The sequence below is a fragment of the Nylanderia fulva genome, unplaced genomic scaffold (genome assembly GCF_048542155.1).
Source record: "Nylanderia fulva isolate GAGA-0341 unplaced genomic scaffold, ASM4854215v1 Scaffold48, whole genome shotgun sequence".
NCBI lineage: Eukaryota > Metazoa > Arthropoda > Insecta > Hymenoptera > Formicidae > Nylanderia > Nylanderia fulva.
Window position 1 is genome coordinate 452,914 of NW_028190565.1, and position 24,059 is coordinate 476,972.

At 26.6% G+C, this 24,059-nt stretch overlaps 4 protein-coding genes and 1 pseudogene across 5 annotated transcripts; all 5 read left to right on the forward strand.

Annotated features, from left to right (window-relative positions):
• The first annotated feature begins 338 nt into the window (after positions 1–338).
• LOC114938771 (odorant receptor 33a-like) lies at positions 339–3,838 on the forward strand. The gene is made up of 7 exons (XM_085486815.1): positions 339–407; positions 671–937; positions 1,370–1,838; positions 2,399–2,513; positions 3,004–3,123; positions 3,462–3,617; positions 3,785–3,838. The coding sequence occupies exons 1-7, from the start codon at positions 347–349 to the stop codon at positions 3,836–3,838; spliced, it is 1,242 nt and encodes a 413-aa protein (XP_085342941.1). The 5' UTR covers positions 339–346.
• Positions 3,839–4,396: 558 nt separating this feature from the next.
• On the forward strand, positions 4,397–8,104 carry LOC114938632 (odorant receptor 10-like). The gene is made up of 7 exons (XM_085486819.1): positions 4,397–4,482; positions 5,198–5,464; positions 5,612–6,084; positions 6,779–6,889; positions 7,219–7,338; positions 7,488–7,643; positions 7,958–8,104. The coding sequence occupies exons 1-7, from the start codon at positions 4,452–4,454 to the stop codon at positions 8,009–8,011; spliced, it is 1,212 nt and encodes a 403-aa protein (XP_085342945.1). The 5' UTR covers positions 4,397–4,451; the 3' UTR covers positions 8,012–8,104.
• Positions 8,105–8,776: 672 nt separating this feature from the next.
• Positions 8,777–13,901, forward strand: LOC114938772 (odorant receptor 33a-like). The gene is made up of 8 exons (XM_085486791.1): positions 8,777–8,830; positions 9,702–9,975; positions 11,504–11,978; positions 12,304–12,403; positions 12,654–12,773; positions 13,070–13,225; positions 13,402–13,546; positions 13,784–13,901. The coding sequence occupies exons 1-7, from the start codon at positions 8,777–8,779 to the stop codon at positions 13,465–13,467; spliced, it is 1,245 nt and encodes a 414-aa protein (XP_085342917.1). The 3' UTR covers positions 13,468–13,546; positions 13,784–13,901.
• Positions 13,902–14,198: 297 nt separating this feature from the next.
• LOC114938635 (odorant receptor 43a-like) lies at positions 14,199–18,499 on the forward strand (annotated as a pseudogene). Its single transcript, XR_014925663.1, has 7 exons — positions 14,199–14,234; positions 15,125–15,419; positions 15,842–16,310; positions 16,658–16,757; positions 17,263–17,382; positions 18,075–18,230; positions 18,436–18,499. The product of XR_014925663.1 is annotated as an odorant receptor 43a-like (transcript).
• A 905-nt stretch (positions 18,500–19,404) lies between these two features.
• On the forward strand, positions 19,405–22,631 carry LOC114938621 (odorant receptor 9a-like). The gene is made up of 7 exons (XM_085486814.1): positions 19,405–19,458; positions 19,993–20,268; positions 20,623–21,088; positions 21,178–21,277; positions 21,744–21,863; positions 22,262–22,417; positions 22,514–22,631. The coding sequence occupies exons 1-7, from the start codon at positions 19,428–19,430 to the stop codon at positions 22,565–22,567; spliced, it is 1,203 nt and encodes a 400-aa protein (XP_085342940.1). The 5' UTR covers positions 19,405–19,427; the 3' UTR covers positions 22,568–22,631.
• The last annotated feature ends 1,428 nt before the right edge of the window (positions 22,632–24,059 follow it).

A 24,059-nucleotide genomic window follows, 5' to 3' on the forward strand; every position in this document is an offset into this window, starting at 1 on the left:
TATCCCAATTTTATTAGGACGAAAGCAATATTGCGCACAAATAAAGCGACCCTTCCACAAAGTGTCTAACTATAGAATCACGCAATGGTTATCGATTAAAAATGCGTGAGGACGTATCATGCATCTACACAAGTTAACGATTAGAGTACTTGCTAACCAGTTATTATATCATTTTTTGTTCGTGAATATTTGAAACATTTTACGTGGAAAACTTGGCGAACACATCAAGGGATGCTTATTATCTTTAGCATCCGCCTGCACATTGATCCCATACTTTTAAAAGTTTTTTTCGCGCATACACGATCATCTCTCACTGAATAAAAATTCGTCTCTTTATAATGAGAAGATGAATGTCAGTCTAGAGATTGCATTCAACATGAAAACGTCAATATATTCCACGTACCAAGGTATAGTTATCGTTGAATATGTCAAAAGTGACTATTATATATCGTCGAAAATTTAGATAAAATAGATTGTCAAAAATAAAATATATTTGTTTAATATTTTATTTTATTCCTTTTTTAATTTATTATTATTATATTTTATATAAATTTTAAGTGTTTTTTTTTAATACGAATCTAGTAATACATATTTCTAATATCAATTATACTTATTATATTATTTGTAATCTTTAATATATATAATTTATTGAAACTGTTGCGACAAACAGATTTTCAATGGGCAGTGAAACTCCATCGATATAGTTTAGAATTCATCGGGCTTTGGCCCAAATCCAAGCAAACTAGTTGGGAAAAACGCATGTGCAATTTACGTATACTTTTTATACTGTCGATAATAATATTTCTTATACTTCCTTGTGTGCATTCTCTAATAAGGATTCATTCAGACATTATACTATTGATGGATAATCTGCAATATACTTTAGGGATGATCATCAGCGTGCTAAAAATTATAATTTTTTGGTGGAAAAAAACAGGTACATATAATTACAATTGTAAACATTATGAATAATATAGAATTTATTATACAATATAATACACACTTTATACTTGTCAAGAAAAATAAGTTGGTATTTTTATTTTTCTGCATAAATTATAATAAAAATAAAAATTTTAAACAAAAAATAAAAATTATAAAAAAATATAAAAAAATTAAATTAAAAATATCTCAAAAACGGTTTATTTGCGAACTCATGTTTATTAAGACTTTTCGACTTGTTTTTAGGCATACTAAATCCTCTTAAAATATTTTACCCTTTTTTTAACATTCTGTATAATATAAAATAATATAAATGCTATTTACATTAATGTTTTACTTTATCATAAATTTGTTCATATAAATTAATGGATATTAACGTTTACCTTTTCTCTCGTTCTCATTATATTATTTTTTACTCTATTTTTTCAAGTTGTCTCACCGATAATAGATATGATTGCAAATGATTGGACAAAAACAAATACATTTAACGAAAGAATAATAATGATCGAGAGAGCGCGAACTGCACGCATAATCGTTACAATCGCATATGTTGTAATGGGAGTAGGTACATTAAGTACAAATGGTTTGCCCATTTTTGGTTACTCGACAAGATATATTACAAATATCACTGATCCAGGCAGATTATTACCATTTCAAACTTATTATATCTATGACGTGACCAAGAGTCCGCAATACGAGATAACATTCAGTTATCAAGTCATCGCCATGATTCTATGCATCATACCTTACACAGGGATAGATAATTTCTTTAGCCTCCTAATATTCCACATTTCCGGTCAGCTGGATATTCTGAACAACCGCCTCAAACATCTGAGTGACATCGCAAATTATAATGATATTCTAAGAAGTGTCGTGAAGGATCATATGCGACTACTTAGGTATATTTCTTTCTTTTATATATTATAGTTATTCTTATAGATACGTTGAAAAAATTGTTAAATTAAGAAATATATATATTTCAATACTGATGCCTAATAAATCATTTATTTGAAACAAATAAATATTTTGTGAAAAAGATTTTCTTATATCAAATAAATATTTTTCGCATCAAATCAATATTATTACTTTCAAATAAATGATTTATTATGCAGTATTGAAAATTGAAATAAATATTTATTTGAATTCAATAAATTTTTTTCAGTGCATTATACAGATATTATATAAGATATCGTATAAGATATTGTTTAAATTGTTCAAAGAACCTGCTAGAATTTCAATAAAATTGACCAAAAAATTCTGTTTTTCAAATTAACTATATATTACTACATAATATTAATTGATACAAATTATGTAGCACCTTCAATATAAGTTTTTTAGTTTATAATTAAAAGTTAAGCAGTATAAAAACTTACAGCCACTGAGAGATTTACTAAATACTATTTATTATTGCCTAGCGTCAATTACTGTTTTCAATTCTTTTGAATATATTAATAGAAAATGTAATACTTTATAGAGCCATTGCCATTATAGAAGACACATACAATATATTGTTCCTTGCATTATTTATGTTATTCGGTGTTCTTTTCATTTGCTACGGATTCTTGTTGACAAATGTAAGTAAAACGCTAATAATAATTTTTGTCACACATTTAAGATACACTTTGCAATCCCGATTTTATCGACATTGTTTCGAGTAACTCATTAATTTATTATTATTCACTTTTTGAGCGCCAAATTTACGATCAGTTTCTCTTTTATAGTTTCATATATTATAGATTTTTTTTAAACATTTAATCTAAGTGTTTGCAAATTCGTACAACAAAAATATTTTTATTTTATATTTGTTCTATGATATTTCTTTCTCTCTATATTTTTCCGTCTCCCATTTTAAATTAAAAAACTTCATATTACAATAATAAATAAATTTATGAGTAGTGATCGTTTTTAAGAACTAACTTTTATAAAAATTTTTATAAGTTTAAATTGACGAAGAAACTTATAAAAAATAGTAATGATAAGATATTCACTGTACCTAATAACAATTACATAATAACTACTTAATAGAAATTATAACTTGAACATTATGAAATGAATCATGGTTAGATGTTCGAAGATGGATTTCACTTATCACTTTCTCAATTGGCATATCTCATAACTGTCGTTGTAAATATATTTGGTCACATGTGCATGTATTGTGCTCTCGGAGAATTTTTAACAGCTCAGGTAAATTTAAAATTTTTCAATTACTAGAATACTAAAAATTACTAGAAAATTTAAGTACTCAAAAACTGCAAATAATATTGTTGAAATAAATGTAACATTACTTAATAAAATGTATGTATATATAAATTATACATAACTTAATGCGTAAATCATTTTAACAAAATTATATAGATTTAATCTTTATAATGTATTTTATTATATAACTTTAACTCTCCTTCTTTTTTTAATAATTTTTTAGAGTAAGCATTTCTTAAATCGGCATATAAATTTTTCAAATATAAAATATACGCAATTTTAATAACTATTAATTAATAATTTTGATATTTATTAATTTTCAGTGCGACCAAATTCATTTCGCTGTGTATTCAAACAAATGGTATAATATGGATCCAAAAAATGCGCGGAGTTTAATTCTTCTTTTAATCAGAACCAATAAACCTCTTCATCTTAGCGCTGGTAAAGTGTTTCCCTTAACAATGGCCACATTTTGCGACGTAAGTTATCTTAACTTAATTTTTAGTTATAGCTTTGATTAGTATATTCCATTTATTTATATATACAATTTTTAACATTTAATACATTTAATGCTTAACATTATTTTCTGTGTGCTTTCTTTAATTACGTTTATACATTTTATTTCTAACAATTTGTATTTTTCTAGCTCTTAAAAACGTTAGCTGGTTATATATCTGTTTTGCTTACAATAAAAAATTAATCAATAATGCGAGGTAAAAATTTAAGATTACTCATATAGGAGATAAATAAAAAAAGATACGCGTAATTACAAACTATAATAATTACATACCGTCCAATTAAATAAAAAATATATACATAGAATTAATACAATATATATTATTTTAATACACTTAATTGTCTATACTTTGTATAAATACGAGACGAAAATATTAGTACCGCACATAACGTTTTATGTCACTTATTACAACAATAGCAATATTACACACAGATTAATCGACTCCTGCACAGCGTCTATAGCTATAGGACAACACGCAACGTTCATCGATTACGAATTTGCGTGACAACAAAATTAATGTACATCTCTACGTGGCTCTACACGAGTAAGGTGTTCCTACCAACCAGTTATTATGTCATTTTTTATTTCATGAATACTTGAAACGTTGTTCAACGAGAAAAACTTAGCGAACGCAAAAGGGTGCTTGATATTTTTAAAATTCACCCCTATGCACATTGATCCCGCACTTTTTCAAGTTTTTTTCTTTCATACATATACACGGTTATTTCTCACTGGACGAAAGTTTACGTCGTTTCATGATGAGGAGATAAACGTTAGTATATAGACTGCCTTTAACATGAAAGCATCAAAATATTCCGCGTATCAAGGTAGTTCACATTGCATATGTCAAAACAGATTGTTATCATGAAGAATTCGGATGAGATATAGATTATTGTTAAAATTGAAATATATTTCTCACACAATATTATGAAAAAAGTTTATAAAAAAGACATATTTACATTCTCAGTGATTTATCGAGTGCTTTATTCAATTAGTCATTGCGAACTTTAAATCAAATGAACATATTACTTTTATACTTTGAAATTTATATTCATGTTATCGTTAATTATATCATAGATTTTTTACAAGATACAATTCTCTGCAAAAAATAAAAATATTATACTAAACTATAAATTCAAATATTAATGCATTTTACTTAATTCTAATTATATATACATATTTTATGAATAACAATGACATATGATATATATTTTATTTCATTCAAAGTAACAACTTAAATCTTATCCTTTAGAACTTTACCGCAAAATTATATCGCTTTTATGTGATATATATAAACGTGCATAAAAGAAATTAAGTGTTTTGTTTCCAAGTTGTTATTTAATATTCTGCTTTAGTTTATTTTCATTATACATGTATATATTGTGTATATATATATATATATATATATATATATATATATATATATATATATGTAATATTTTATACATATTTGTTTTTTAATACGAATTTCGTTATTGTATTTATTACATACTTATAATTTGTAATATATATAATTTATTAAAACTGTTGCAACACAAATAGATTTCCAATGGGCAGTGAAACTAAATCGATTTTGTTTAGAGATAATCGGGCTATGGCCCGAATCTAAACAAACTAGTTGGGAAAAAAACATGTGCAATTTACGTACGTTTCTTGCATTGTCGACAATAACACTTGCATTAATTCCTTCCGCACATTCTCTAATAAGAATTTATTCTGACGTTCTACTGTTGATGGATAATCTGCAATATACTTTAGTGATGATTATTTGCGCACTAAAAATTATATTTTTTTGGTGGAAAAAAACAGGTATAGGTGCCAATACAATTATATATATAAATATTACAAATAATACAGATTTTTTGTTTTATCATATTTGTCATAGTAAATTAATAGATATTTAACATATTGACATTTTTTCATTCTCTTATTACTTATTTCACTATATTTTTAAAGTTGTCACTCCGATAATAGATATGATTGCGGACGACTGGATAAAAATAAAGACATCTCAAGAAAGGAAAATTATGATCACAAGAGCGCAAACTGCACGTATAATCATAACAATATCATATGTTTTTATGACTGCGGCTGCATCCTTTGCAATTGGTTTATCTATTTTTGGTTACACGATGAGATACGTGACAAATATTACTGATCCAGGCAGATTATTACCACTTCAAACTTATTATATTTATGACGTAACCAAGAGTCCGCAATACGAAATAGCATTCACTACTCAAGTCGCCGCATTGTTTATGTGCGCCATGCCTTACATAGCCGTAGACAATTTTCTTAGTCTCTCAATATTCCATATTTCTAGTCAGCTAGACATTTTGAACAATCGTCTTATGCATCTGAAAGTTATCACAAATTATAATAGCGTTTTAAAAAGTTACGTGAAAGATCATACACGACTACTTAGGTACATTTCTCTTCAAAATTAGCAGAGTGCACATAAATATGTGGTATATTATATTGAGTCGCATAACCAATACTTGGTCGGCTATATATTTGTTTTTACTTTAATATATTCGATTTTCGGTCTAATAGAATCAATTTCCATTAATAAAAGATTGAAAACAAAATAACATTTTTCGTGTTAATTTTCAATTTTTTCTATCTATTTTCGTAAATTTATCTGGAATCAAAATTCTATTAAAATAATCTCTACAACTCAAATTATTTGAAAATTTATTTTGTCGAAAGCTTTTCTTCGCTTATAATTGTTTGGAAATTATTGATGCCTTGTTATTTTTACTAGAAAAGTCGTCTTTTTTTCAAATTACTGAAAGAATTAACTAATATTAAAAGAGAATATTTAATTATTATTAGTCTTAGAACATTTTACACATTTTTCTACAAACATGCATTTAAACACATTATAACATTTAAAATATCATTAAAATTGATAATAAAAATAAATTTTGTTTAGCAAATTAATTACAATTTAAATTCTTCTTAATTCTCTATTTTCTAATTAATCAACATAAAAACTTACGTCCTTAATTTATTAAAACTATGCTTTATTATATAATATGAATTTCATTTTAGTAATGATTTTGTTTTAAATTACCTTATAAAAAACCTCCCTACAAAATTTCATAAATAATAATATATGACTCTTTTTATAGAGCTATTGCTATTATAGAAGATACATTCAGTGCATTGTTTCTTATAATATTTATAATATTTGGTACACTTTGTATTTGCTTCGGATTTTTTATAACTAATGTAAGTAAAACGCTAATAAGAATTTTTGTCACAATTAAAATTTTTGCACAATTTAAATTGTTGCACTATACAACGCGAGTTTTTAACTGTCTTCTTTTCATTTTAGATTTTCAAGTTAAATTTTTTTAAACTAGTACAATAAAAACTTTTAATACAAAAACAATTTTATTGCTGTAAATTTCAATTTTACATATGTTTTATGTAATAACTTGAAAAAATAATAGACGAGATATTCTTTGTATGTGTGCATGATAAAAGTTATTAATACTATAATGTATGTATATGTGTCAGCAACTTAATAGAAATTATATGAGATAAATTATGGCTAGATGTTTGAAGATGGATATCACGTATCGTTATCTCAAATGGCATATATTATAACCGTTGTTATGAATTTAATTGGTCACATGTGCATGTATTGCGCACTTGGCGAATTTTTAACTGCACAGGTAAATTTAAAACTTTTCAGTTACGAGAATAAATTTAATTATTTTGACAGTAAGCATATATTAAATCTGCATATAAATTTTTCAAATATAATATATACGCAATTTAAATAATTGTTAACTTAATAATTTGGATATTTATTAATTTTTAGTGCGATCAAATTCATTACGCTGTGTATTCAAACGAATGGTATAATATGGATCCAAAAAATGCGCGGAGTTTAATTCTTCTTTTGGTCAGAACTAATAAACCTCTTCATCTTAGCGCTGGTAAAGTGTTTCCCTTAACAATGGTCACATTTTGCGATGTAAGTTATCTTATTAAATTTTAATTATAACATTGATATAAAAATAATATATCACATTTTTGTGTATATATATATATATATATAGAGAGAGAGAGAGAGAGAGAGAGAGAGAGAGAATTTTTAACCCCAATGGCATAACCCAGCGAGAAATAATAGTTAAATTAATGTCGATTCGACGTTGAATCAATGTCGAATTGGTCGTACCGATATCTATTCAACCGATATCATTTTTCACTGGGAATATTTTTTTCTTTCTATATAATTTATGTCTGTACTCATCTTATTTTTCATGATTATTAATATTTATTTTCTAGCTTTTAAAGACGGTAGCTGGTTATATATCTGTTTTGCTTACAATAAAAACTTAACCAACAATCTGAGGTAGTGAGAATTTAACGTAATGTAGTCATAGTTCGTATGCGTAGTAGATGAACAAAAAAAAAGTATTATTTCAAAGTAATAATTACACATGGTACAATAAAATAACATATGTATAATTATATTATATATAATAGTATAATGTATAATTATAATTATAATTATAATTATAATTATATATAATGTATAATTATATATAATGTGTATAATTATATATAATGTGTATAATTATACATCATGTATAATAATTATGTATAATGTATGTGTCTTATTTGTATAGTCATATTTTTTAGCTCGTAAAGAAACGTTAATTGATTATATCTCTGTTTCGCTTAAACTAAAAAATTAATCAACATTTTGATAACTATTTAATTAATATAAACCAGATAAATAAAAGAAATATGTATTTACAAGCTAATAATTATATTTCATAATTATACTATAATATAATTATAGTGTAATGTTATGTACATATTATTTTGATATTATTCTATTTCAATACGTAAAGATACGAAATAAAGATAACATTACCATACGGGATTTTATTCCAATTATTACGACGGAAGGATTATTACACACCAATTAATTGAAATATAGTATATGTACCTAATATTCTTACAAAGTATCTATAGCCTGAGACCACACGCAACGATCATCGATTACAAGTACGTGAGAACCTAACTAACAGCTGCATCTATGCGGATCTCTACGTGTAGAGTACTCGTATCAACCAGTTATTATGTCGTTTTTTATTCATGAGTACTTCAAACGTTGTTATATGGGAAAACGAGAGGGGTAACAACGGGTTAGTATTTTTAATATTCACCCCTATGCACGTTGATCGTCGCAGACATTTTCAAAAGTTCTTTTCTTCATGCATTTTTTTCATACATTTTTTTAATACTCACGGTTATCTCTCACTGAATAGGAGTTAACGTCGTTTCATGATGGGGTGATAAACGTCAGTCTATAAATTGCACTCGATATGGAAACTTCGAATTGTCTTGCGTATCAAGGTGCTTCTTGTTGCAAATGTCGTAATTTATTATTATCAACGTAAAGTCAGACAAGCTACACTTTATTGAACTCCAATAAAAAATAAAATATTTTTATATCATATATAAAGTTTTTAAACATATCTTATTTTAATAATCGTATATTTATAGACATAGCATGTGTTGTGTGAAATGTTTTACTTTTTCGATTTTTTCTTTTGGAATGAATGATTATTGTGAAATATCAATGTTTTTGTTAAAATAGATGTTTATTTATTATGTATGGTTTTATTTAAAAATGAGCATTTTATAAAAAAAACGTTCACTTTATATTTATAATATTCAAATATTATTGCATTTTAGTTAAAGTTGCTTTTTAAGATTAATATTAAGTGAATCATAGTTTTATATATTGTATGTATATACACATCTGTTAATGTATATGATAGTTTAAAATATGCGTTTTTTAAAACGATACATAACGATATTAAACGTTCTGTTTTTTTTATGTAAAAGAAACTTACATGAAAAAGTAACTTATTTTTAAACATTTTTTATTTTTATTTAATTTTTATTTGGTGCGCATTATAGATAATAAATTTATTTAATCGGCAGATTAATTAATACAACGTTGACGTTTATATTTGTATATTTTCAACACGATTTACTGAAACTTCCGTAACAGATAGATTTCGAATGGGCAGTGAGACTGAATCGATTTAGTCTACAATTTATCGGGCTTTGGCCTAATTGCGAGCAAACTACATGGAAGAGACGCATGTGCAATTTACGCGCATTTCTCGTTTCCTTAACGATATTATCGGTCATTGTGATTCCCGCTCTGCATTCTCTGATGAGAATTCATTCGGACATCATGCTAGTAATAGACAATTTGCAGTTTACTCTACCGATGGCTACCTGCCTGTGCAGAATCGCGATTTTTTGGTGGAAGAAAGAAGGTATAGATACAACTATAACTTTGCTCGTTAAATAATATAAAATATTTTACTGTGTGTGTTTGTGTATCTATATGTGCTTTATATGTTACAATAAGCAATTATTATTTTTAGCACAATTCAAAATCTCAAATAAAGAAATAAATATACTTATTCACTTATATGAAACTTTTTAAAATACTAGACAACACAAGCGCGCGCTTTACGCGCTCATTTGATATAATTTCTATTGTTTACCATATTTTATAACTGTCAATTTGTTAATCTTTGCAATGACAGTTGTTGAATGCTATGATCATTTTAATTCGCCGGATTTCTATTATGTACATAATATTAATTCGCCGAATTTCTATTATATACATAATTTTAATTTGCTGAATTTCTATTATGTATACTTATAATTTTAATTCCCGAATTTTTATTATGTATATAATTTTAAATCGCCGAATTTCTATTATATACATAATTTTAATTCCCGAAGTTCTATTATGTACATAATTTGCCGAATTTTTATTGTATTGATTGAGAACTATTTTATATATATGTATCTCTTTATATATTTTTTTCTAATTTTGTTTAATTTAATCGAATATAATTACATGCACCAAGCAAAATTATATTATTTTTTGATAATAAAACCTTAAAAATTGCAACGCATGTACGTTATTATTGCAATGCATGGAAATATATTTATTAATTACGTGATTCATAAAAATTTAATATATAAACTTTTAACAAAAAAGAAAAAATATAATTTTCTACAAGAATCTTTCGCATTATAATATCTACACTTCCATTAGATTCGCGCGTCTGTACGCGTCTGCTGCGATGCACGAGTTGCGCGAAACTGATCACGTAATCAGATAGTACACCTCCCCTTCCGTTACAGTGCGCGGCTCGCACGAGACTGATTCTCATGCGGGGTATCGCGAGCGCGAAACCGATGGTCACATGACCAGTGGACACGTGACCAGTGGGCACGTGACCTCGGTTTCGCAGCGCTCGCGATACCTCGAACGAGAATCAGTTTCGCGCGAGCCGCGCAGTGTGATGGATGTATAGAGTGTTGAGTTTCGCGCGAGTCTAATGAAAGCGTAGATATTTGATTCTTGTAGAAAAGTTTATTTCTTCGTTCGTATTTTCCGTTAAAGATTTAATTATTGAATTTTTATGCGTTGCATAATTAATTAATATATTTTTATACATTGATTGCAATAATAATTTTTGCATGCATGCGTCGCAATTTTTGAGATTTTATTATCAAAGAATAATATAACTTCCCTTTGCGTGTGTAATTATATTCGGTTAGGTATTAAACAAAATTATATATGTATATGCTACATAAATTTCTTATTTATAAACAGATTTGTTAATACATACGAAGTTACAAGTAAAAATAATTGTGTCGACTCTTAAATCAAACTCAATTTTGTTATTAAGTTTAATTATGATAGCAAATTATTGTTAGTATAGTAAACTGATAGTAGAATACTAATACAAATTTGAGAAATACGTTTTAATATGTTTAAAGCTATCGCGCCGATAATAAATATGATCGCGGACGACTGGACAAAAGTGAGAAAATCTCAAGACAAGATGACGATGATCACAAGAGCGCAAATCGCGCGCGTAATTATCATATTCGGTTACTGCTTCATGATGTCGGGTTGGGTCGTCACGGTTATTTTACCAATGCTTGGCCATTCGGTGAGATACTTGTCGAACATCACCGATCCGGGCAGACCGTTGCCAGTACAGACGTATTACATTTACGACGTGACGAAAAGTCCGCAATACGAGATAACATTCACTCTCCAAGCTATCACTATGTTTTTGTGCATCATGCCTTACACAGGCATAGACAATTTTCTTAGCCTCTTGATATTCCATATTTCCGGTCAGCTCGACATTCTGAACAATCGTCTCGTACATCTGTCAACGAATGACGTTGCGAATTACGATGACAATCTGAAAAGTTGCGTAAAGGATCATACACGGCTACTTAGGTACATTTCCTTTTTTTATACATTTTGTTATACATATTGTTATAGAAAAAAATATGGACATTTGTATATGATATAATATAAAACATTTTAAAAAATCTTACTTAGAAAAAAATTAATTAGCATGAATTTTAGCATAAATTAATATATAATATATCATAAATCGAGCCGCGTAATTAACTTACTTGGTCTTTTATAATAAACTATGTGATAGAAAGAAGCTTTAAAGTCTACTACGAAAATATATTTGTATACAATTTTTATTTATAATTTTAGTTTATTCTCTAGTGTAAATTAATACGTATATGACACGTATATTACTTTATAGAACCATCGCCGTAGTAGAAGATACATTTAATATAATACTGCTCATATTATTTCTATACTTTGGTACTCTTTTTGCTTGCTACGGATTTGTATTGATGAATGTAAGTTAAAAATTAAAAAAAATTGTTATATATGTAGTTTATTGTATTACAGAGTTTTAATATCAAAAAGTATTTTAACTGATTATGTCTCATAATTATTGATATATAATTGTGCTAAAGAAAAATCAACTTAATTAATCAGAAAATCTACTATTAAAAGGACGTTTATGAAGAGAATTTTATTTAATATAAAAATCGATTAGAATGTGTAAATCTCTCTAAACAGTATATTTTTTCATCGAATAATTAGATGCTCACAGACGGACAAAATTTTTCACTTTCTTATCTGCCATATTTGTTATCTGTCGTTACCAATACGTTCGGTCACATGTGTTTGTACTGCGTTGTCGGTGATATCTTAGCAACACAGGTAAATTCAACTTTCTCTCTTATGCAGTTACAAATTCTAATAAAATTTCTTTAGAGATCCTAATTTAATTTTAACTTTTAAATAAAATTTATATATTATCGAAGCAAATTTATGCATAATTTTTATATGTAAATTATTTAGAGAAAATACTCTAATATTTAAATGCATGTTACATAATTTAATTGAGGACTGTATATATGCAATGTTTCTAATTAAATAAATTTTACAAATTCTGTCAGAATATATAATTTAAACAATTCTACGTATTTTTTACGTACTTTGTATAATTTTTTAAGTGTGATCGAATCCATTATGCTGTATATTGCAATAAATGGTATACTCTAAATTCGAGACATGCGCGGGACTTAATTCTTCCAATGGCAATGACCAACAAATCTTTTTATCTTAATGTCGGTAAAATATTTCCCTTGACAATGGCTACATTTTGCAATGTAAGTTACTTTAAATCTCAATTATAATTTTTATATGTGATATTCCTTGTAATAACGTATACCTATAATATTTTTCAGTTTATTAATAAAACATGTATGTTTTATTCTTCTTGAACACTTATTTATGCTTGCACATATTATTTTATTATCACAAGATATGTATATATCTCTTTCAGCTATTAAAAACGTCAGCCGGTTATATATCCGTTCTGCTTACAACAAGAAATCAATCGAAATCTTGAGATAAATCCAAATTATAGAAGTATATATTCCTGCTTTAAAATTTAAAAAATTATATAATTGTGTATCCCTTGATACGAGGTAATAGTTAATTTAAGATACTAATTAACATTGTACGATGACCCTGAAATAATATTGTGCATTAAATTAATGTTATGATTTTTTTTAAATCTGAATGTTTCCATATTTTTTATATAATGCACATAAATATATTACATATTTCATATTTTAGCACTAATTCACAAACCACATTATAACTTGTTAAATATGAACAAAATATTAAAAAATATATTTTAAGATATTTAAATATATTTACAGAGGCGCAAAACATTACAGAAATGAAAAGAGGAAATTAAGCAGGAGAAGGAACTTAGCATTTTGTATGTAGAAGAATTAGATACTTGATGTACTTAAATTTATATTAAACTGATTTTGTATTTTAGTAGTAGACTCATTATCATCAGTCACGATAATACGATAATGATAAGAGAATTTGTATCAATGATGAATTCAATAATAATTATCAAAATATTGAGAACAATAATTGTTTATTTTACATATATAAAAATTATAAAAACATTTCATATATATATGAAATGCAGATAGTAACCCACATTGCACCTTTTATTTCCACATATTAACTGATTATATAAAAGCAATACTATACAATCGAACATTATAAGATATCTATAGCTAGGATACACACGCAACACATTTAAAATCGATTACACAAATGCGTGAGAACGTAGCTGATGTCTATCGTGAACAGGTACTTGCCATAACCAGTTATTACGTGACTTTTTATTCATGAATATGGCCAACAAGAATTGCACGAGGAATTCACTTAGCAATATGGGAAGTTTTTTATATTCTCTGTTACACACGAGTTAAGAAGAGAAATTGTCTCGTGTTTTTGAAAGTTTTTATCATCCTCCAACTGAATAGAAGTCGATGTCGCTTTTGATAAAGCGACAAATATCAGTCTATAAAATACATCCGGTATGAAAACTTCGAAATAGCTTCTCTTTCCTAAATATCATAAATAGCTCTTAGCAGAAGAGACAGCATGCACCATACTTCGTCAAAAATGACATACGTCCATCATACATTGGGACATGAAAAAAGTATGATCATATAATTATCAAGTAATTGAATATTCGTTAGATATCACATAATAAACGAAGTAAACATTAAATTATCACTTTTAAGATGATCTTCTAAAAAGCTTTGGTTGGAAAGCAATTAACTGCTTTTTTTCTTTTTTCTTTTTATTAATGATGGTCAATTATTTATTATTAATTACAAAATACAAATTTCATTATACATGTGATTTTTTAGATTTTTTATCATACTTGCATTTTTTATTCATTTCTTATTCAGCTGATATTCCGATAAAGTACAAATTTTATTTGATTATTAAATCATGAGTTTAATGAATAGTTTATCAACTTGTAAATATTTTTCAATAACAACATCAAATTTAAATCGTTATTTACACAGCTTATAAATATATAATTTTGACATATATTTTGTAGTTAAATATTATTATTATTATTATTTCTATTTTCATTCATATTATTTATCATGTTACTCGATAAATGATTTAATATGTGCTTATAATAAATTACACTTAAGAATTTTAATTTACTTTAATACCAGTTAACACAGTTTTCGAAATAGATAGATTTCGAATGGGCAGTAAAGTTGAATCGATGTACTCTGTCATTGATCGGACTTTGGCCTCAAACCAAGCAAACTACATGGGAAAAATGTATGTGCAATTTACGTGTCCTTATCGTCTTCATGTCTTTGTGGATTGGTATTTTAATTCCTGCCCTACATTCTTTGATAAGAATTCGTGGAGATGCTATGCTAATGATAGACAATTTACAATTTACTTTACCAGTCTTCACCGCCATGCTAAGAGTTGTAATTTTTTGGTGGAAGAAAGAAGGTTAATTAAAATCATTTTTTCAAGATTTCATTCCAATAAAAATTTAAAAAATCGTCTACATAAAATTAAAACAAAAATATATCAGAAGATAATAGGAATACCTGATCTACTATTTTATAAAACACTTGGTTTTAGAAAATACTGCAATTTCTTAAATAATGATTTGCATTATTAATCATTTTAAATATATGCCACATTTATGTAAATTTTGCGTAAAAATTACGTTTTTATGATTCTTTTTTAAATCATATTTTATAAATTAGAATTAATTGAATCTTCTTGATTTTTAATAAATTTATTGTTATAATTTTTTCGCTATATTGTATATTAACATTTTTCTCTTTCTCTCTTCTCTTATTCTCTTATCTTTTTTATATGTAACGTATAATTTTCTTTACCTATATTTTTCTATCCCGTTAAAGCTATGTCACCTATAATGGATATGATCGCGAATGATTGGAAAAAGTCGAAAACTTCTTGGGAAGAAATCATAATGATTACAAGAGCGCAAACTGCACGTACAATCACCATGTTTATGTACAGCATGATGGGAATATGTTTTAGTATTGCGATACTTATGCCTGCCTGCGGTTTTTCAATGCGATATTTAACGAATATTACTGATCCAGGCAAACCATTGCCATTACAGACCTATTATATGTATGATATAACTAAAAGTCCGCAATACGAATTAACGTTCCTGTCTCAAGCTGTCTCCATGATCTTAGGCGTTTTACCTTATACGGGTGTAGATAATTTTCTTAGTTTGTTAGTATTTCATATTTGTGGCCAACTGGACATCCTGAAAAAGCGCATCATGCATCTAGATAAATTCACGAATTACGCTAAAGCTTTAAAGAGCTGCGTGATGGACCACACAAGAATAATCAGGTAATCATGCTTACATTTGTCATGTGTAACATTTGTAAACTGTACACTGAAAAAAAATTTATTAAATTCAAATGAGTATATTTATTTCAATACCGCCTAATGAATTATTATTTGAAGCTAATAATATTGATTTGATATGAAAAATATTTATTTGATATAAGAAAATCTTTTTCAAAACAAACAAAATATTTATTTCAAATAAATGATTATTTATTTGGGAGTATTCAAATAAATATTTATTAATTTAGTCATTTTTTTCCAGTGTATAAATATAAAAATGATTATATGTTATATGCATTCTAAACAATGTTATAAAATTCTATAGCATATAAATCATTATTTTATAGAGCTGTCGCTGTTATAGAAGATACATTTAATTTAATGCTGCTTGCATTATTTCTGTATTTTGGTACTCTCTTCGCTTTTTACGGATTTTTAATTCTGAGTGTAAGTAAATTGTTTATAACAATTTTCGACTTTCAAAATATTGCATTACACTTTAAATAATCCTATTAACAGATGTTATTCCAACTATTTCACATACATTTCATTAAATGATTTTTCTTTACCAAAAATGATAAAGTCTTTGAATAAAAATACAAAAATAACAAAGTTTACTAGAATATCAATTCTTTATTTCTTTATTAATTCTTTAACTAAAAAGATATTAAAAGATGTTTTAAAATTATGTTTATAGTATGATACTAAATAATAATTTTTACTAGTAAAATGATATCAAAGAAAATATATATAATATTAAATCAAAATTCTAAAACTAAGCTTTATATCCAAACACTCAAAAAATATGAATAATAATGATGAATTTCACACATACATTATTTAATAATATATACATATATATGTATATATTTAGAATGCAGAAATACTTTTTAATATAATATTTTATGCCTATTATAATAATATTTCTATATAAACATATATAAATATGTAGCTTTTAAAAGATGGAAATTACTTATCGATTTCTCGCCTGGCATATCTCGTAACAATGGTTATCAATACGTTCGGTCATATGTGCGCTTATTGTGCTGTAGGCGAGGTTTTAGTATCGCAGGTAAGATTTTAAAATCTTTTAATTCCTTATAAAGTGTTATATTATACAGGGTGTCCGAAAAATCGCTTACTCCACTTTAGGAGGTGATTCGGGACCCAAAAACAAGTAAAAAATTTCATACAAACATAGATCCGGAAATGAGCCGTTTCCGAGTTATAACCATTTTATGTTCAAAAATCGTAATTTAGAATCCACTTGACATCCCTCTTTCTTAATTATTTCTAAAATTAAAAATTTTTATTTTTTAATTTTTATTTGTTATTTTTATTTAATTTTGAATTTTAAATTTTTATTTAAAATTTTTTTTAATTATAATTTTTTGGGGTTTTTTTCAACTCATTTCCGGACCTATGTTTGTATGAACTTTTTTACTTGTTTTTGGGTTCCAAATCACCTCCCGAAGTAGAGTAGGCGATTTTTCGGACATCCTGTATAATTTCTCTATAATTAATGTAATTTTTTATGTAAATGTTTCAATTACAAATAATATCTATAAGAATATTGAGAATAAAAAATTTTAATTTTTATTCTACTTTATTTCTAAATATTATTTTTATATATTATATATATATATATATATATGTATACATATTTGTAATATATTAAATATATGTATATAAATATTATAAACATTAAAGTAGCAGGTGTCTTAAAATAATTCTGAAATTTCAAGTATTTTTTATGAATTCCAGTATAATCAAATCCACTATGCTGCATATTCTAATGAATGGTACACTCTAGATCCAAAAGATGCGCGGAATATAGTCATTCTAATGATTAAAACCCATGATCCTTTCTATCTTACTGCTGGTAAAGTGTTTCCCATGACAATGGATACATTTTGCAAAGTAAGTTACTCCACAACTCAATTATAACACATTAACATGATTTATTTTATTTTTTAAAGTCATATATAATTATTATAAATCTCATCTCTTGATCATTATATTTATTTTTATAAATTATATACAATTTAATGTATAATGCATTCTTGATCGTTTCTCATGTTTTAAATTGTTTTCTCTATATTAGTCAATAATAAATATTTTTCAGTTAATAAAAACGTCTGCCGGTTACATATCCGTCTTGCTTACAACAAAATATTAATTTGCAAGTATTATAAAATGGTCACCTTTTATAAAAAAAATTCAAATAGTCTCTATTTAGAAAGTATATAAATAGAAAAATATAGAAAGTATATAAATACAAAAAGATAGATATTGTATAAAAATTTATTAAATATTATTTTAAATACATATAATTATCATATTAACAGATATAAAAAATTTTATAAAATAAAAGTTTAAAAATATATCACCTTGTTGAAAAATAAAAATGGATTTCTCTCACGCTTTGCAAAATAAATTTATTAGAAAACAGAATAATTAAACATACATATACACAAATGTGCGATATAATGTAAGCGAGATCTCCAAAATTGTGTTCCACTGACATAACTTCCGTCATTATATTAAAGAATAAGCTATATGGTAGCAGTTTTTTTGTACAGTATTGGAACAAAAGTTCCTGCAAAATCGAAAATGTACGTCCGAGAACAATTACGAGAATATGTGAAAATATTACATGGATCTACTGTGTGTACGTGTGTTGGATATTCCCATTTTGTGTGGTGATCAGGATATATGTATCATCGTTTTTTACTCACCCTCTCGTTTCTCGTCGAAGAGACATAAACGAGGGATGCTCGGAATATTTAAAGAAGCTTATAATAGTTAAGTATCATATGTGCACGTGTGTTATTTACGTGTTATACTCGTTCTTGTGTGCGATCAGAACGATCAGCCACCTGTTATTACCACGTTTTCCTCCACGCATAATTGATAAATGGTTTCTCGCGAAGAGACAAAAGAGGGCTCGGAATATTTAAAGAAGCTTATAGCATCATTTTTTATCGTTCACCAGATGAGAAAAAAGATATATATATCCGGAGATATAAAAGAAACGCGCGCATGCACATTGTCGAGTAGGAGGTGACGTTATTCCACGATAGAGAGACGGAGCTCAGTTTCTGGACAGATCGCAACATGAAAACGTCAAATAACGCGAAATATCAAGGTGCTGTCGTTATCGTTCAAGTCAGTCTTCAAACTAGTCTCGACGAAAATGCATTCTTCTTTAATATACGCGACGCGCAGTTTTAGAACAAGTTGAACAAAAATCTGGTGTTCGCTAAATGTCAAAATTTTTCTGCAATGTTTAAAATATATATTTGAAAGTAATTCAGTTCGGCGAAAAATTTTTCTAGCAAAATTTACGTGAATAAAGAATAACAATAAATGAATCAAGAAGTGTTATTTATAAATTTTTATGTTTAAAATATATATTTGAAAGTAATTCAGTTCGGCGAAAAATTTTTCTAACAAAATTTACGTGAATAAAGAATAACAATAAATGAATCAACAAGTGTTATTTATAAATTTTTATGTTTCTACAAGTGCTTTTTTTAAATTGTACTCTTTGTGTATTATTATTTTTAAAAAAATGTGAATCCTTGTTTTATACATATATAGTATAAAATGAAAAGTTTAAATTTCTTTTCTTCTGAAATTAGGAATAATTTAGCACATAAAATTTTCTTGGAATAGATAGATTTTGATTTCAAATGGGCAGTAAAGTTGAATCGATATATTCTAACGCCGGTCGGACTTTGGCCTGAAAGCAAGCAAACTACGTGGAAAAAATATACGTGCAACTTACGCACGTTTATCACGTTTATATTAGTGCTGTTTGTTATTTTAATCCCTGCCATACATTCCTTGATAAGAATTCATGGAGATATTATATCGATGATAGACAATTTACAATTTACAATACCGACCATCGCTGTCATGCTGAGAATTGCAATTTTTTGGTGGAAGAAAAAAGGTTGGCTATTTCAAATTTTGAAAAAGCATCAAAATTTTCTCATCAGTGAATCAATTTAAAAGTAAAATAGTACATATTATATAAAAATAACTGTATAAATAAACTTGTATACAAATCAAATGTTTTTTATATTAAAATTAACTTACAATTTTTATAGAAGTGCATATGAATGTATATCTACTTAAATCTTGCGTAAAAGTTGCTTATGATTAAAATTAAATTTTTTTAGATTCGATTTCTATAGAATTTTTGATATTAATATAACTTGCAATTTTTTACGTACTAATATTCTTTCTTTCTTACACATCAACATTTAATTTTTTATTTGTATGATATTTTCTCAAACTGTTAAAGCTCTGTCATCTTTGATGGATATGATCGCGGAAGATTGGATAAAACCTAAAGCACCTTGGGAAAAAATTATAATGATAACAAGAGCGCAAACTGCGCGTACAATCATAACAATTATGTACGGCATGATGGGAATGTCTTTCATCGTTGCAATATGTTTACCTCTTTGTGGCTTTTCACTGAGATACGAAGCAAACAATACTGGCAAGCAATTGCCACTACAAACATTGTATTATGTATATGATACTACTAAAAGTCCGCAATACGAATTCACGTTCATTATTCAAACTATCTCCATGATCGTAGGCGTTTTACCTTACACAGGCATAGATAATTTTCTCAGTTTGTTAGTATTTCATATTTGTGGTCAATTGGATATTCTAAAATATCATATCATGCATCTCGATAAGTTCGGCAATTATACGAAAGCTTTAAAAAGTTGCGTGATGGACCACACAAGAATAATCAGGTAATCACAGATATAAAACTATATAAATGTATATAAAAATGATTAAATATCGCACTAATTAGTGACAAAAAATTTATTACTTTATATAGAGCTATCGGCATTGTAGAAGACACCTTTAATCTAATGCTACTTGCATTATTGTTGTATTTCGGTATTCTTTTTGCTTTTTATGGATTTTTTATTCTTAATGTAAGTGAAACGTTTATGAAAATTTTCGACATACTAAATATTGCATTATACATATTATTCGTTTCAAAATAATCCCATATGCATAAATATTATTTCAAAAATGTTTTATATATATTACTAAAATATAATAATGCGCATTAATAGAATATGAAAATGACATTTTTGTACCAAAATATTAATAATTTAGAAGCAAAAAAATTTGAAAAAATTGATAAAATTATATTTAGTTATTACTCATTGTCAGTATTAAAAATTTTGCTATAAATAATGCAAAATAAAATAACATTTGTTGTCGGTAAAATAAAGCTTTATTTGATAATGCTCCAAAAATACGACTCCAAAAGTAATAATATAACTTTTTTTAATAATGTCAATATAATGCAATTGTGTTAAAATTTTTTAATTTTAAAATTTTATGCTTATTACAATAATATTTATGTACAAATATATGTATATGTACCTACAGATTCTCAACGATAATAATTCTTTATCGATTTCTCGGCTTCTGTACATTATAACTTTTGTTGTCACTATGTCGGGTCATATGTGTGCTTATTGTGCTGTGGGAGAAATTTTAATATCACAGGTAAGGATTGAAAGTTTTTCCACAATTCGATGCGTTTTATAATTTTTACTTTCCTCGCATAATTATTGTTATCATTTTTAAAGAGACAAATCAATTACAAATATTTGATAATAAAATAATAGTAAAGCACTACATATTCATATTAAAAATGTACGTTTATAAAAAATAATAAAAAAATCTTTATACATTTGGCAAATGTAGAAATATTTGAGATATATACAAACTTTTAATAATTTAAACAATTTTAGCAAATATCATGTAAAGTCGATATGTTTTCTTTTATATTATAAAGCGAAAATTTTACAAATACTAAAGTTTTCTATATATTAAAATAATTTTTAAAGAAATATATGTTGATTCTTCTTAATCAAAGCTGATATATTTTTATTGAATTCAAGTGCAATCGAATCCATTATGCTGCATATTCTAATAAATGGTATACTCTGAATCCAAAAGATGCGCGGAATATAATTTTTCTGTTAATTAGAACCAATGAGCCTATTTGTCTGACCGCTGGAAAAATGTTTCCTATGACGATGGCTACATTTTCTAGTGTAAGATATTCTAAAATTCTTACTCTAACTATAATGCTAACGTAATACATTTTTTTTTTTACATTTGGCACATTTTTTACAACATATACTTTACAGTTGATAAAAACGTCAGCCGGTTACGTATCTGTCTTGCTCACGACAAGAACTTAATTCAAGAAAATAATATATACAAATAATGTCCAACTTTACAAGAGATGGTCTTTTTATGAAAAAAATTCTAATATACCCTATATAAAAATTTTTAAGAAAATATATAATATATATTATATAAATAAAATAATTTATATTATATATATATTGTATATAATTTATTAAATGTAGCCTGAAATATATATTTATTTATAGTATATTGATGTTATTGATGTGTATGAAAGAAAGTTTACAAATATATCACTTTGTTGAAATATTAAAGATATATCTCTTCTAATAATAAATTCTACGGTTTTTTACCAACCCTTGCAAAGTCGAAGACATATATATTCCAGCAAAATGCATGAGAATATAACAGGATATCATATACTGTGTGTTCGTATACATATGTACAAAGTGTTATATTCGCTTTTACGATCAGGACGATTAATATCGACATTTTTATTCACCGAAGAGACATAAACGAAGGGTGTTCGAAATATGTAAAGAAGCTTATGGTAAGTATCGTGTCTACATGTGATATTTACATGCATTTTACTCGTTCCTGAGTGCGATCATTAACCTGTTATTATCTCTATATCCATTTTTCCTCGCACATGTTTCATTCCTCTATAACCCTTTTTTTTCTTCACGCATAATTGATACATCGTTTTTCCCCGAAGAGATGTAACAGAGGGATGCGTGGAATATTTAAAAACGTTTAGGATAAGTATCGTTCACCAGCGATAAAAAATGTGTACAACCCGGCATATAAAAGAGACACGCATGCGTATTGTCAAATAGAAAGTGACGTTATTCCACGATGAAGAGGCAAAGGCCAGTCTATGAATAACACGTAACATGAAAACTTCAAAGAATACGGAGTATCAAGGTGTCATTATTATCGTTGAAGTTACATTTGAAACTATAGCCTTGACATTCTTGTTTAAAACATAACGCGATGCTCAGTTTTAGAAAAAAAATAATATTCTATACCGCTCAAAGTATTCTTGAATTTTTATCGCGTGCTTGGAAGTAATTCAATTCTGCAGAAAAATCATAATTAAATAATAAAATCAAATTGAATACTTAAAACGTCGCTAGTGGTGTTTAAAATAGGAACGATATATTTAATTCGACCCAAACTAGCCAAGAAAATTTTTATTTTATTTCTACAACGTTTCGACCATCTGTTTTTGGTCTTTTTCAAGTGAAAAACTAGAATGGTACAATGAATTAAAATTAATAAACATTTTTGATGTTAAACGCAAGAATTAAAAATTTTTTACATACTTCCTTGATAAAAGCGCAGTTAGTTGACACTGTTGTTATGATTATTAAACAATATGATTATCGGATTTTTTTAAAAACATTTGAAATAACTTTGAAAGAACTTTTCTTGCATTTAACATCAAAAATGTTTATTAATTTTAATTAACTGTACCATTCTAGTTTTTCACTTGAAAAGGACCAAAAACAGATGGTCGAAACGTTGTGGAAAGAAAATAAAAAT